We start from the raw sequence: 14,115 nt of genomic DNA, 5'->3' as shown, positions 1-14,115 counted from the left end.
AAAATGAAATTCAATGGAAATAGTAACTGCTGGGGGATCTAGTCCTAGTTTCAACATTGCTCTTTTCATGACTTTGGATAACTATTTTCGTGACACGAACCTTACTTTCTTCTACAAAACAAAGTGTGATTCCTTGAGTATAGTAGGCATTCAACATATATTTATTAAATTAAATGCAATAGTATATTAATCAACACTCTGGTTGGAAATAATACAACTTCAACTTCAGCTATTTTCTGCACAGAAGAGGATTTGTTGGTTTACTTAACAAAACTGGGGGAAGGGCAACCATGGATCTAGCTTTAGGAATGGCTAGAATCCAGGACTGAAACAGCACCAGGGCCCTCTAGCTCCTCTGTATTTTTTCACATCAGCTAATTCCCCTTGACAGGGTGCATGGCCACCAGCAGCTCTTACAGCTTTATGCACCTTTGTGACGAGAAGGGAAAGGGCTTTTTTTGCTCTAGTGGAGGTATAAAAATTCTAAAGCCAAATTCTCATTGGTCTAATTGTATCTTGATTCACATCTTTGGACCAAATAATGTGCCTAAAAGAGTGAGTTCTGTAGACGTATTACACACATACATACATACATGGACACACATATACACCCTAAAATTACATCTATAAAAGTTCATTTATGACTTCAGGGAAAAAAGAGTGGTTTACTTGCCAACGTGAAACATGTTCGTTTTGTTATTTCAGTTTCTTCCCCCATTAGCTGCATAGACGCTGTTTTCAGGAATAAAGGGGTCACAACAAGGGATCTCTATGTTTTCGCAGAGCTGACTCAGGCTCTGCTCTTGGTGCAGGTTTTTAAAGACTTGTATATATTCAGGCTTTCTCTGCTCCATAAGCATAATAAAGGCCTTCTATCTTCTGCAGAGCCTGACCTTCATCTGGAAATCAAAAAACAAATCCCTAGCTCCTTTAATGTGGTTTTAGCACTAAATTCTTGATTGTAGGAGAACCTGCTTCAATGTGATAATAAATAAAGCTACTGTTTCTTGTTTGTTGTGTTTAGACACAATGTTAGAAGCTTTCAGTGGTATGCTAAAGCAAGCTAGCCCTGGCTCCTGAAATCCTATTATTAGCATATCTTCTTCTTGTGTTCAACATGCCAGGGATGTAGGTTGAAATTGGCGTTAGTGAGTTATTCACCCCACAAAATTGGTAAATTCAACAAATCGAGATCGCTGCCCTCCATAAAGAGCCAGTTGTTAAACACTTAAGCAGCACATGACTGGAAGCTTCATATTTATTACTTTATTTAATCTTCATCACAGTCTCACAATTTATATTTATATTGTTATCTTTATCTTAAAAATTAGTTTAGAGGGGCACCTGGGTGAGTCAGTCGGTTGAGCATCCAGCTCTTGACTTCTTCTCAGGTCATGATCCCAGCACCATGGGATCAAGCCCCACAATGGGCTCTGTGCTGAGCATGGAACCTGGTTAAGATTTTCTCTCTATCCGCCCCCCACCCCTCTCCCCCACTTGCCTTCTCCCTTAAAAAATTAATTTAGAAAAGAGGAAGTATCAATGTGGTTAAAAACATATGGTGCATTACTTGTTTGGACCAGGCTCTGCCTGTTTCAGAGCCCAGGCACTACACTTTGGAAGGCAGCTGACAGTGTATTCTCTTTTCCTTAGCAGCTCTTCCATTTGTCATTTGTCACCTCAACCAACACTGAAATGTCAGCTGTTTTAGGGAGAGAGTGTAGTCCATTGACGAAAATCTCCGGCTGTACTGAGGAAATGTTTTTCTGTGTTTCTTCCACTTTTTGCTGCAGGTGGTTCATTGGGGATTGGTTGGAGTGTAGCAAGACTTGTGACGGTGGAATGCGCACAAGGGCAGTGCTCTGCATCAGGAAGATTGGACCTTCAGAGGAGGAGACACTGGACTACAGCGGCTGTTTAACACACCGGCCTATTGAAATAGAGTCCTGCAACAACCAGTCATGTCCACCTCAGTGGGTGGCTTTGGACTGGTCAGAAGTAAGGAAATCTGAGGCTGTATGTTTTGAGATGTCTTAACTAATCAATACCAGAGCATTTAATAGTGAGGACACCTGAGCTTGTGAGCACCTTAGAACTCAGCAAGTTAAGGACTGCCTAATAGTAAATTTGGCCCTGTTATATTTCATTGCTCCTTGTCAGGAAGTAAGGTTTTTCTGGGTCAGGGAAATCAGTGAGAAACTAGACATCAGTTTGATTAAAAATCAACCTAAAGTGAATTGGAAAGAATAGAATAATGAGTACTCACATAAGTGGTTTTTCTCTTCCTTTGCTATTCTTGAGCAGCAAATAAGCTCAGAATTAGTGATAAATCTTTTTTCCCAAGTCATGTTGCAGCCTAACTACATAATTCATACATTTGAATATTTATCAATTTTTTTATCACTTATTATATATCTAAGTATATTTTAATTCCTTCTGTTGCATCTGGGGAAGAAACATGGAGTTGAGGTTGTAATATACAAAGTCCAATTCAGCTTTTATCATTAACCTCTGCTTACATGATCAGTGAGGGAGACTAAGATAATGTTTTTCTGCCTTACATGTATATAAAAGAGCCTAAAATAATCCATAGAGCTCAGAATAATTGCCTTATGAAAAATGAGGAAAGGGGTAGAGTTAATTCTTGACCGCTCGTTCTTCATGAGACATATAAACGGAAACACCATATCATTCTCCACATTTCCCAAAGAAGGGTTGAAATCTTCTGTAATGTTGGTTAATATTAAAAAGAATAAGTACCTGGCTACATAACTAAAGGCCATTCTTCCAAGTTAGCAAAACAGGATGCATTTCCTGCTGGAAACATTGTGGTACTTGCTTTGGGTATTTCCTGTAGACCTCATAAGTTTGTAAAAAAAAAAAAAAAAAATTAAATAAACAGAAAACATACATTGTTCTTTAGGAACCCCTGGTTGTAACTTTTCCCCCTGTGAATCTTACTGCTGGAGTGGCCTTAATTTGGTAGAGACCTGAGCCTAAAAGAGGGGCTGTGTTTAGGATCGTACATGGAAATGGAGATTCTGACTAGTTGTAGTTATCTATGGAATCTTTGGTGGGAATTGGGAGTGTTCTCCCAAGTTTCCTGGACGTACTCCAGCTTCAGTAATTACATCTGCCTACCTAACTTTTGTGTTTCAATCAAATGTAGAGATACTCGTGGTGAGTGGTTATGGAAAACAGTGTGAACTCTTCTGTTCCCTAGAAGTGAGTGGATTAACTCCTAAATTGATTTGGAAGATAAAATTGACTGATAAAGAATAGACATTCTGTAGAGTTCTACATATGTTGAAAATTATTGTACCTGCATTTCAGTGCCCAAGACCCTCACAGAAGTTCATAAGTAGTCATTGAAAATGATGACAAATTTATTATTGGAAAATCATACTGGGAGGCCTGATGATTGGCTTCAACAGTTTTAGGGTTTCAGGTCAAGTCCCTAAGTATAATTTAGTACTAAGTAAACACACTGGAATAGGCACTATGAGCAATACAAAGGAATCCTATAAGCTTGGAAAAGTAAATATTTGTGAAGAAAATAAAGAATAACTTTAGACAGTGTTTAATAAAATGGTGGATTGTGAGGTATACATGTATAAATGATATAGAAATTTAGAGCTAAGAAGGTCAGAATAGCTTGGAGTGCAATCAGAAAGCTTTTTCATTGGGGCACCTGAGTGGCTGAGTTGGTTAAGCATTGGACTCTTGATTTTGGCTCAAGGCATGATCTTACAGTTTGTGAGTTCGAGCCCCGTGTCAGGCCCTGTGCTGATAGGGCAGAGACTGCATGGATTCTCTCTCTCCCTCTCTGTCCCTCCCCTGCTCTCTCCCTCCCTCTCTGTCTCTCACCCTCTCTCTCTCTGTCTCTCAAAATAAATAAATAAACTTTAAAAAAAAGAAAAGCTTTTTAGTTGATGGGAGCTAAAGTGTATGTTGGCGTATGGGATATGAAATAGGAAGAGAATAGGGAAACTGGAAAAGATATTCCTGATAACAAGATAGTTATTTATTCAGTTACTAATTCAGAGAATATTTTTGAAACAACTGAACAGAAACATAAAGATCATGACGTAGGATGAAGAAGAGGGTTTGTTTTAAAGAATAAATGGAAAATAAGATTGCATGAAGTAGTGGTAGATGATAATAAAGATTCAACTTTATATATCATCTTGCTACCAAAGTGGAGAAAAATGGGGGTGCCTGATTGGCTCAGTCGGTTAAGCATCTGACTTTGTCTCAGGTCATGATCTTGTGGTCTATGTGTTTGAACACCGTGTCAGGCTCTATGGTGACAGCTCAGAGCCTGGAACCTGCTTTGGACTTGTGTCTCCCTCTCTCTCTGTCCCTTCTCCGCTCACACTGTCTCTGTCTCTCTTTGTCAAAAATAAATAAACATTAAAAAAAAAAAAAATTTTTAAAGTGGAGAAAAATAGTTAAGTTCATAAGCAGAAACTGGAAAAAATTTCTGCCAACCATGAAAACACTAAAATCACTTGCACAGGTTTATTTCACATTGATCCCTTGATCTACACTCTTCTGTATCATTATATTTGTATTTTAACATAAAACAAATTTAATCACCTTGAAAAAAAGGCATGTGTATATTATAGCATGTTTCCATTCCAAATACCATTTTAAGGTTTTCTTTTGAAATCAACCTCATATATGTTTTAATTACCCTGCTCTGAGAATTTTGATTCTTATCTCTCCACTCTTAGAGATAACTTGCTCAAAAAGCTCTGAGAGGCTCTTAGGCACTCCTGGAGGCTGCTTAAAGAAACATGAAAAAGTTAGGTGGGCTTTTAATCACATTTCTGCTATCTTCTTTAAGATAAGCTGTCAATGGACAGCTTGGTGGCTCAGTTGGTTAAGCGTCTGACTCTTGGTTTTCGCTCAGGTCACGATCTCATGGTTCGTGGGTTTGAGCCTAGCATCAGGCTCTGTGCTGATGGCACAGAGCCTGCTTGGGATTCTCTTTCTCTCCCTCTCTCTCTGCCCCTCCCCTGCCCACACTGTCTCTCTCTGTCTCTGTCTCTCTCTCAAAATAAATTAAAAAAAAAAAAAGATAGCTAAGTCAAAACTTAGGACAAAGATGCAGTGTCTTTCCTGTTTATTTTCCAAAGGAGAGGTACACTCTCACACTTCCTTTTTTTTTTTTTTTTTTTTTTTTTACTTTACTTTACTAGGAAGCCCACTTCTTCCCTCGATGGGTTAAAAATAAATGAAAGTAAATAGTATTAAGTGAAATAAACGTCTGAGTAGCTATGGAGAACAAAGCGAGAACAGGAGCCTGTTCTCCCCAGTGGAATGGAATACCTCCCGCTATTGAAAAGAGGAGGTCCTACCAGAACAGCAGGCAATGTTCAATCTTTTTTGGTTAGCTGCTGCAAATATTTCACACATTATTCATTTGACACACCCCTGAAGACTTCCCTTCTCTTCCTGCCCCTTCCCCACTTTCAACCATCAGCTGTCTGAGCTCTGCTAATCACAAGGGTGAGGTTCAACTAGTGAAAACATGTTGCAGCAAGAGGAATGTACCCTTTGCCCTTTTCCTTTTCTTTGCCAGCCTCTCTAATATAAAATTTCCATTGTTGCAAAGCCAGGAACCGTTTTTCGTTTTCTCCATCAGTGAAACCCACCGGGTTATTTTCTTTTGCTTATGACAAAAGAAAACAAAACAAAACAAAACAAAAAGCCAAATTACCTTGGCGGAAAATGACTCTTCAGCAGCCTTTTGTGAAACTAATGAAGCCACGGCTTTCCCATTTCCTATAATCTAGCCTCACTCTTGGGATCACCCATACTATGTTGGACTTAAATGGCTTTCTGTTTTTGCCCTCTCTTGGCAAGTAACTCTTAGATGCGTTGCTGCATACCGTGGATGAGCTCCAGCAATCCTAAGCCATTCTTTTGATGTATTGGAATAGTTTCTTTTGACTCCCACAGAGTAGCCATTGGAAAAGGTCTGTTTTTTGTACTTACTCTTGGACAAGTGGATGACTGCTGGCAACATTCTCAATTGATTTGATAGGATTTACATTTAGGTAGCATTAGTTAAGAAGGAATTGGGGGGTGGGGTGGGGTTGGAAAGGGTGCAAAACCTACCTGCAGGGGACTGTGCTTTGTTTTAGAAGACAGTTGTGACATCACCTTGCTTACTTCTAGGTTCTACTCTGGTACTATAACTAAGCAAATTAAACCTGTTTCTCCAGAGAGAACTCAGTCTAACCCCAAACTGTTAACATTTCTGTGCTTTACAAGTGAGAGCCAAATTGTTTTCCCTGTTGTGGTTTCAAATACTTTTCTCTGCAAAATACGTTTTTTGCTTTTTAATAGTAGATCATTAAGCTAAAGCATAAATACATCTCTCATAAAAATGACCTCCTATATCTCACTGGGATGAAAACAAACAAATGGTCTGATCAGATTTTAAATAACTGTGGAATTTTGATTATATGAATAAATAGGAAAAAAAGGTATTTACCTGCAATAAAGAAAAATAGTGAAAAATAATTTTACTAAAGAATAGATTGTCCAGGGGCACCTGGGTGGCTCAGTCCATTGAGCATCCAACTTCAGCTCAGGTCATGATCTCACGGTTGGTGAGTTCCAGTCTCATATCAGGCTTATTGCTGTCAGAGTGGAGCCTGCTTCAGATCCTCTGCCCCTCCCCCATTTGTACTCTCCCCGTGGGGGTGGGGGTGGGGTTGGGGTTGGGGGGGTGGAGAATGGATTGTCTACTGAAATAGTATCTTCCACCCAGCTACCTATATAGTTTATTGTGAGAATGAATGGGATAGATTTTGATGCCTATTTATAACTATGTTTTCATCTAAAAAAAATGAGTTTTATTACTCATTCAATATCTAATTATTACTAGTGAATTTTAGGGCATGGTAAAAAAATGTGTACAAATCTACCCTTTATGTGGGTAGAGACCAGTGATTATTTCCGAAGAAGACTCTAAGCACTTACAATGAAGTTAATGCCTATTAATCATATCCATAATCATGGCTACATCTTGCTTTTCTAGAACTTCTTATGTTGTTAGATAGTTAAATAAAACCGAAGCTGTCAGATGAGTAAACGTATTTATTTATCAGAAGTCTCGAGAGGCGGAAAGATGAAATGTAGGCTTAATAAAGCAGAAGGAAGAAGTAAAAATAAAAACAAGCTGAGGGACATCTCTCCTTGAACATCTCTGACCTAACATCAAAAGAATTTGCAGAATAGAGTTCTCTTTGAATAAAACTAGTCTAATTGGCATCCCTATGCCTTTTACTTTTTTTTTTTTACAAGAATTTTTTAAACATTTAAATTTATAATCACTCTTAAGAAGTACAATATTTACAGAGACCAGAGTTGAGGCTTTGGATACAGACATGTAATATTTGTGGCTAGGTCTGCAGGGGTCAGGACTGGTATATTTATTGAATCAGAATATGGCAGAAATATAGTTTTCAGTCATTCGTTATTTCAAGAATTCACTTGACTATCTCTCTACTTCTAGTGTGATGGGATGGAATATCCTTGGCTTATTTAGAGGAGTTTGGGTTGTAATTTTCCAAAATTATTTCTTTGGTAGAAGTCATCACTATATGTTCAGTTTTACATATAATTCCACATTGTCCCACAGAGGGTTTGTGTCTCTGTACATTTGCTTTCAGAGCTCCATTCTGGTGGAAAGCTGCTATTTGGATTTACCTGTACTTCTTAGTGCCTCCTTTTCTCACCTGCAGAGCGGGTGTGGAAATGGTACTTCAGGAGGTTTCTGTGAGGATCAGGTACACTGTGACATGCAAAGTACTCGGGACACTGCCTGACACTTAATCAATAGTAGCACCGCTTTGTCTTTTTATTGTTCTCCTTGTTACTACCATTATTTTCTTTGTTTTGGTTTTGGTTTCCCGGGGACTTCTAGCCACAAACGAATGAATTGTGTGTCATGGCATTGTCTGCCTCCCCCAAGTATAAGCAGGACTTTGGCATAGGCTCTTAGCCAAGACTGCTGGATATTACTACCTTCTTCAAATAATAGCAGAAGCTTCTTGCTACTGGAAAAAGATATTCCAACAAGCAAGGGGCATATGTCCCCAGCTTTAATACACATATTATGCTTTTAAAATGCAAAGGGAGAGGAGAGTGGCACAAGTGAATTTATTAGCAAATGTTCCCATTATGAGAACTAATCACAACTTAAAATCCTAAAATTGGATATCCCATATATCCTACATGTTTCTATCTCCCTAAAGTCTTTTTGCATTTTATTTCAATTTGTTTTTTTAATAATTAATTAATTAATACTTTTTCTGTGTTCTCATGACTTCCTGCTGATGCTAAGAGCTAAAGTTTTGATCAGAAGGTCTGGGATTTATTTCCTGCTCTACCACTTGCTATCTCTTTAGCCTTAAGCTGCTTAAGTTTTCCTTATCTGTACTCACTCTCAAAAACTTGTGTAAGAATACTGTATTTGAAAGTGATTCCTGAACTGTGAAGCTCTAATGTGAAGTAGTAGTGTTATTATCAGTAATAATATTTAGCATTAAAAGAATGGCAGAAATCCTCTAAGGCCTCGGCTTCTAACATTGGTGGATGGTGGAGAAGACTTGGTGTGAAGTCGGGAAGACTAGACACAGGTGGGGCAAGCTCAAAAGACCGGAATCGAGGCTTTATTCATCATACAGAACACATGATTGCATGTCTTGGTTTCCTGAAATATAAAGTGATAGGATTGTTTTAAGGGTTAATTGAGGTAACAATTGCAAAGGACATAGTGTAAAGCCTAATGTTCAGGAAACAGTAAGAGTTAGCATTACGTCTGGCATTTAATAGCTGCATGACTTTCTACTAACCATTTAGTCTAAGATTGTTTCCTCATTTAAGAAACAGAATAATAATTGCCATCTCATAGGATTTCTGTAAAGACTATATAAATTATAGCACTTAGCACAACCCTTGGTATATATCATGTTTATTAAACGGTAGCTGCTACTATCATTATTATTTTTAGTAGTGGTTAATTAGTAGAAGTGGCAGCAGCATTGGCGTTGTGCATGGCCCTGGGCTTGCACTGGAGAATACTGCACGTTAGTGTGGAGAGATCAATCTGAAAAGGTAAACTTAGCCTACCTATCAGGGGACAGTCAGCATATTTAGAGTTTGAATTTTTATCTTGAGGACAATAATGAGCCATTGAAGGATTTATTTTTTAATCACAGGAGAATATAATTGATTTGTGCTTTAGACAGTGGATCGAGGTAAGAGCAAGAAATACAGAGACCTGTTAGAAAGACAATGCAGTCTTACATGAAGGAAATGATGTTTGTCTGAAACAAGATTAGTGGCAGTGGAGACAGAGGAAAATCAATAGATATGAGAGAGATGTGGGAGTTGGATTAACAGGACCCAGTGATGGATTCTATGGGAAGAGAGGAGCAGCAGCTGGAAATAAGGATGTTGATTTGGCTGTGAAAAGAAGTAGCAGACATCAGGAATTTGACCACTTTGACCACTAAGACCCTAACTAAAGCTTCTCCTGGAGCCATCTTGGAAAGAACTGGATGTTCTCCTCCTTCAAAATGCATCTTAATGAAATTTTTTCTAAGTTGGAGGATATGTATTCTGTTATTACATTCATGCTGATGAGAAGTTTTCATGAGATCCTTGATTTCACCTGGAAAAAAAAAGTAGTAATTTTGTCTCTATGACATACACCAGGCTCAAAGATTGCCCCGACAGAGCCACGCGGGGTGTATATAGTGTTCATTATGATATCTTCACCCCACAACTAGCACACTTTGATTTACCTGATTGTAAATGAAAACCATCCTACCAGATATACAACAGTATGTGTTTATTGAGTGCATACTCAAAGCCCTGTGCTGAATCCTGAGGGTCAGGACAGGGTGGTGTACAAAGAAAAATTAGAAATGAAATAATTTTAAGGAGCTTATAGTGTGGAAGGGATGAGAAGACATGTAAACATGTAATTACAAATAGGAAGATGGTGATTCTGGGCTCAAGAATATATATATTCTACATCCTCTTTTATGCTACTTAACCTGTATTCACATGTATATCTCCTACATAAAACTATGAGCTCCTGGAAGGTAGAGACCATCTTATTCCCTTTGTATTCCCTTCCCCTCAGTCTAATGTAGCTCCTGCAGTAGATCTGGGATCTTTCTTCCTTCCTTCTTTTCTTTCTTTCTTTCTCTTTCTTTCTTTCTTTCTTTCTTTCTTTCTTTCTTTCGAACAAAAGGTATAGAAACAGGGCTTCAAAATGTTGTGGGTAAGGTCCTCACTTGACTCAGAGGAAGAACAGATTTTAAGGAAGGGTTCAAACATACAGGGTAGAAAGTTGGAGGACTTTAGTCAGTCACCATGTTTAATAGATGACTCTAAGAAATAGCATTCCAATGAACCTGGAGAAGAGGTAAATAACAGACTTTGACATTGGAAGAAGAAGCATCTTTTCCTCAGTATGAAGAACAGACTGGTCCAACTAAAGAAGAGTCAAATGCATTATGTTTAGGGAAATTTATTATGTACAAGGAAAAGTCCAGAGATTTTCTGTGCAATAAACTTTGACCAATGGCCATGTATTCTTAGTTACCACCCTCTAAGAATACACATCTCAATCAGTCCCTAGCTTGCTTCATAAAGATGAGTTCTTGTTGTCTACTAATAATAAGGATTCTTTTCAGAAGACTACACCTAGCAAGTAGGAAACCAAGGATTCCACATTCCAAAAATTAGGATTTCTGTAAAGACTGTATAGCTCTTAGCACAACACTTGGTATATATCGTGTTTATAAAATGTGGCCAAGGACAGGGAGGTATCGAGGAATAAACCTACCCACAATAAAAGAAGAAAATAAGTTAGCCAAGAAACAAACTTTGGATTTAGCTCTTAAAGTCCTTAGGGGAAAAGTTAAAGGTACTTCTGCTTGAAAACTCAAGGAGTTTTCATATCTGAACGACTTTGCCCAGAATTTTGTCTATATGCATATTGTATACCCAAAAACATTCACTTTAAGAAAGACCTTCCTCATATTTTCCTCTATCTTTAAACTGCTGTGATTCATTTAAACTGCTGTATTTGTTTTATTTCCAGTGCACTCCCAAATGTGGTCCGGGATTCAAGCATCGGATTGTTCTGTGCAAGAGCAGTGACCTCTCTAAAACATTCCCAGCTGCACAGTGTCCAGAAGAGAACAAACCCCCTGTCCGTATCCGCTGCAGTTTGGGTCGCTGCCCTCCTCCTCGCTGGGTGACTGGAGACTGGGGCCAGGTAAGACAGTGCGGCAAGGGGCTCCTGCTGAAGCAGCACTTTGAGACACTTAAGTTTTCTGATTGGGTCATTATAAGGGCTCCAGAGATGAGAAACACGACAGTCACACATAGACCCACTAGCTGTGTTTCTCCTGCACCCACACGCTTCCTACTTCTACCTACTCCTTGGGGCTTACCAATGTAATTTAAAATTAAAAGAGAAATAGTCTGTATGGCCAGGTATTTGAGCAAGCTAACAAAACTTTGGATTCTAGTCCCAACTCTCTCAGCTACTTCAAGAACAAATCTGTTAACCCCAGTGTCTTAACTTTCCTACTTGCAAAAGTAGCTCCTCTTAACTTCACAGAAAAGGTATGGGGGTTCTAATTAGCTTGATAATGTGATTGACAGTCTTTGAAATATTATCAATATGTATTATTCAATGGATTTAGCTGATGGACATCATGAATTGGGAAGCCAGTATAAAGGGCTTTTGGTCTGTATTTTTACATGAGGTTCATTTGCATTTTATGTTCTAATTCCTATTTTTTTCTTTCTTCATTCTCACTTATTTTTAAACTGTGTTATCTTAGTGAAGGCCACCTTAAATCCTTTTACAACAAATCGATATATTTGGATACAAGGAAAATTGAGTATTATTCTTTTGAATGTCAAAAAGGAAATCTATTAGGTTACATTAAAAATAATGTTCCAGGGGCGCCTGGGTGGCTCAGTCGGTTAGGCGTCCGACTTTGGCTCAGGTCATGATCTCGCAGTCCGTGAGTTCGAGCCCCGCGTCGGGCTCTGTGCTGACAGCTCAGAGCCTGGAGCCTGTTTCAGATTCTGTGTCTCCCTCTCTCTGGCCCTCCTCCGTTCATGCTCTGTCTCTCTCTCTCTCAAAAATAAATAAATGTTAAAAAATAATAATAATAATAATGTTCCAGAAAGGTAATTTCTAGACAATCAATGCCCTTTTCCTGTGGTTTTATAATTAACCTTGTTGTTTTCAAATATCTGAGACCCAAATAAATCATGGCACATAACTATACCAGTATGATTTTGTGTGATCTCTGGACTGACTGGACCTGTCATTACTTATTAAAAATGGCATTTCATAGAAGTAGTTAGCAAAATTCTGGACAACCCTCAGCATTTCTACAGTATAGCAGTATCTACCTACCTCTTTTGTTATAGTTAGAAAGGGCAAATGTTTTCAGTCTCCATTAAAGCAAATAAATATATTTGTTCTGTACTCAGCCAGCCCTGTGGGGAGACAAAATCAGTGTGATCATAAAATAATTAATATTTGCATGTGTATAACAAATAATTAATAATTTGCATTTGTATAGCATCATTTAATTTATAAAGTACTCAAGTGGAATACACATGATAGGCATTGTAAGCAATTATGTGTTTCACTGTGAAAGTGTAACCATTTCAAAATATGGAATTGATATGGTGTTAAAGAATAAGTACAGACATGCCCTCATAATTTTGATTTAAACCATGGAGGCATTTCCTTCCTTACATATTCTTTGTTGCAATGCACTGTCATATAAAGGTCAGTTGAAAGTTTTCGCATGTGAGTGATTTCACCAAATTTGCAGTAATCAATTTCAGGTTATTCTTTTAAATGTTGTCAAGTCCTTTTCTTCTCATCTATATTTTAAATTCAGTTTTCTAAAATTAAAATTAACTGGTAAAAATACATTTTCAAAGACACTTTAACACATTTTATAGTGCATTTGTTTGTTATTCTTTATTTAGGAATTTTAAAATAAAAGTGTCTGTCAATATCCTTGCAACTCCTGTAAGTGTTTTGAGAGTTTTTACAGACAAATTCAATAGGGCCTCAGTTTGTTAACCTTGTAAGCATCACCATCGCCTGTCTCGGCACTAGCTCATCTCCTTGATCTCAGATCTCACAGGCTTTGCGGGCATTCTGGGTGGCAGACCCAAAGAAAGATCCAGCTTCATGGTTCAGCCTGGACAGCTGATCGGTCCCCACTGAGACTAAGTCACTCAGAGAGTAACTTCAACTGTAAAGTAACTGAATCCCTGAGTAGATGAAAAAGGAGAGGGAGGCATGCTACTTGGCTCACATTTGTGTGACTAACAATACCTTAGAAAACTCAAGGTAATTATTGAAGCTCTTTTATTTTTTTTTAAACTGGTTCCCATCACTAGCCCACACAGCACTGTGTAAAACACTGCTGTTTTACTGAACTCCTATTTTGATCACATTCACAGCACTCCAGTAGACCATCAGCTTGTTTGCCATAGGACTGTAATAAATAGGGAGCAAAAGTGATGTCCCAGCACTAGAATCCCTAATTACTACTTCCTCATGAGGGTTTTCTTATTACACTCCTGTTACAGTTCACCTAATTGGAAGTGTTAGAAAAATAGCCCAAGAAATCTCTTGTTTTCTAGGAACTATATTGCTTCCATTTTCAAAGGTAATAACATGTTCCTTGAATTTTCAAATGAGTTCTACAGTAGAATGACTTAATCATATACCTCTCCAAGATGAACTTCATATGGACTTTAAAAGCTAATATATATGGTATTTGGAAAGATATAATATCTTTTCACCTCCTGAAAATTGTTGAATTTTGTTTCTCTCTGTGTCTTTCGGTTCAGTGTTCTGCTCAGTGTGGCCTTGGACAGCAGATGAGGACTGTGCAGTGTCTTTCCTACACTGGACAGGCGTCTAGTGACTGTCCAGAAACTGTTCGGCCTCCATCGATGCAGCAGTGTGAAAGCAAATGTGACAGTACCCCCATTTCCAATACTGAAGGTGAGTTTCCCATGGACAAA

At 38.2% G+C, this 14,115-nt stretch overlaps 1 protein-coding gene across 1 annotated transcript in view; it reads left to right on the top strand.

Moving 5' to 3' along the window:
• The window catches only part of ADAMTS6 (ADAM metallopeptidase with thrombospondin type 1 motif 6), a 79,574-nt gene that overhangs the window by 49,123 nt on the left and 16,336 nt on the right, over window positions 1-14,115 (top strand). The window contains exons 10-12 of the mRNA XM_049648884.1: window positions 1,794-1,998; window positions 11,138-11,314; window positions 13,939-14,095. Of these exons, the coding sequence (XP_049504841.1) occupies window positions 1,794-1,998; window positions 11,138-11,314; window positions 13,939-14,095 (539 nt within the window). The remainder of the gene's footprint in view (window positions 1-1,793; window positions 1,999-11,137; window positions 11,315-13,938; window positions 14,096-14,115) is intronic.

Source organism: Panthera uncia (genome assembly GCF_023721935.1).
Source record: "Panthera uncia isolate 11264 chromosome A1 unlocalized genomic scaffold, Puncia_PCG_1.0 HiC_scaffold_17, whole genome shotgun sequence".
Classification (NCBI taxonomy): domain Eukaryota; kingdom Metazoa; phylum Chordata; class Mammalia; order Carnivora; family Felidae; genus Panthera; species Panthera uncia.
This window is presented reverse-complemented; position numbering and strand designations above follow the sequence as displayed.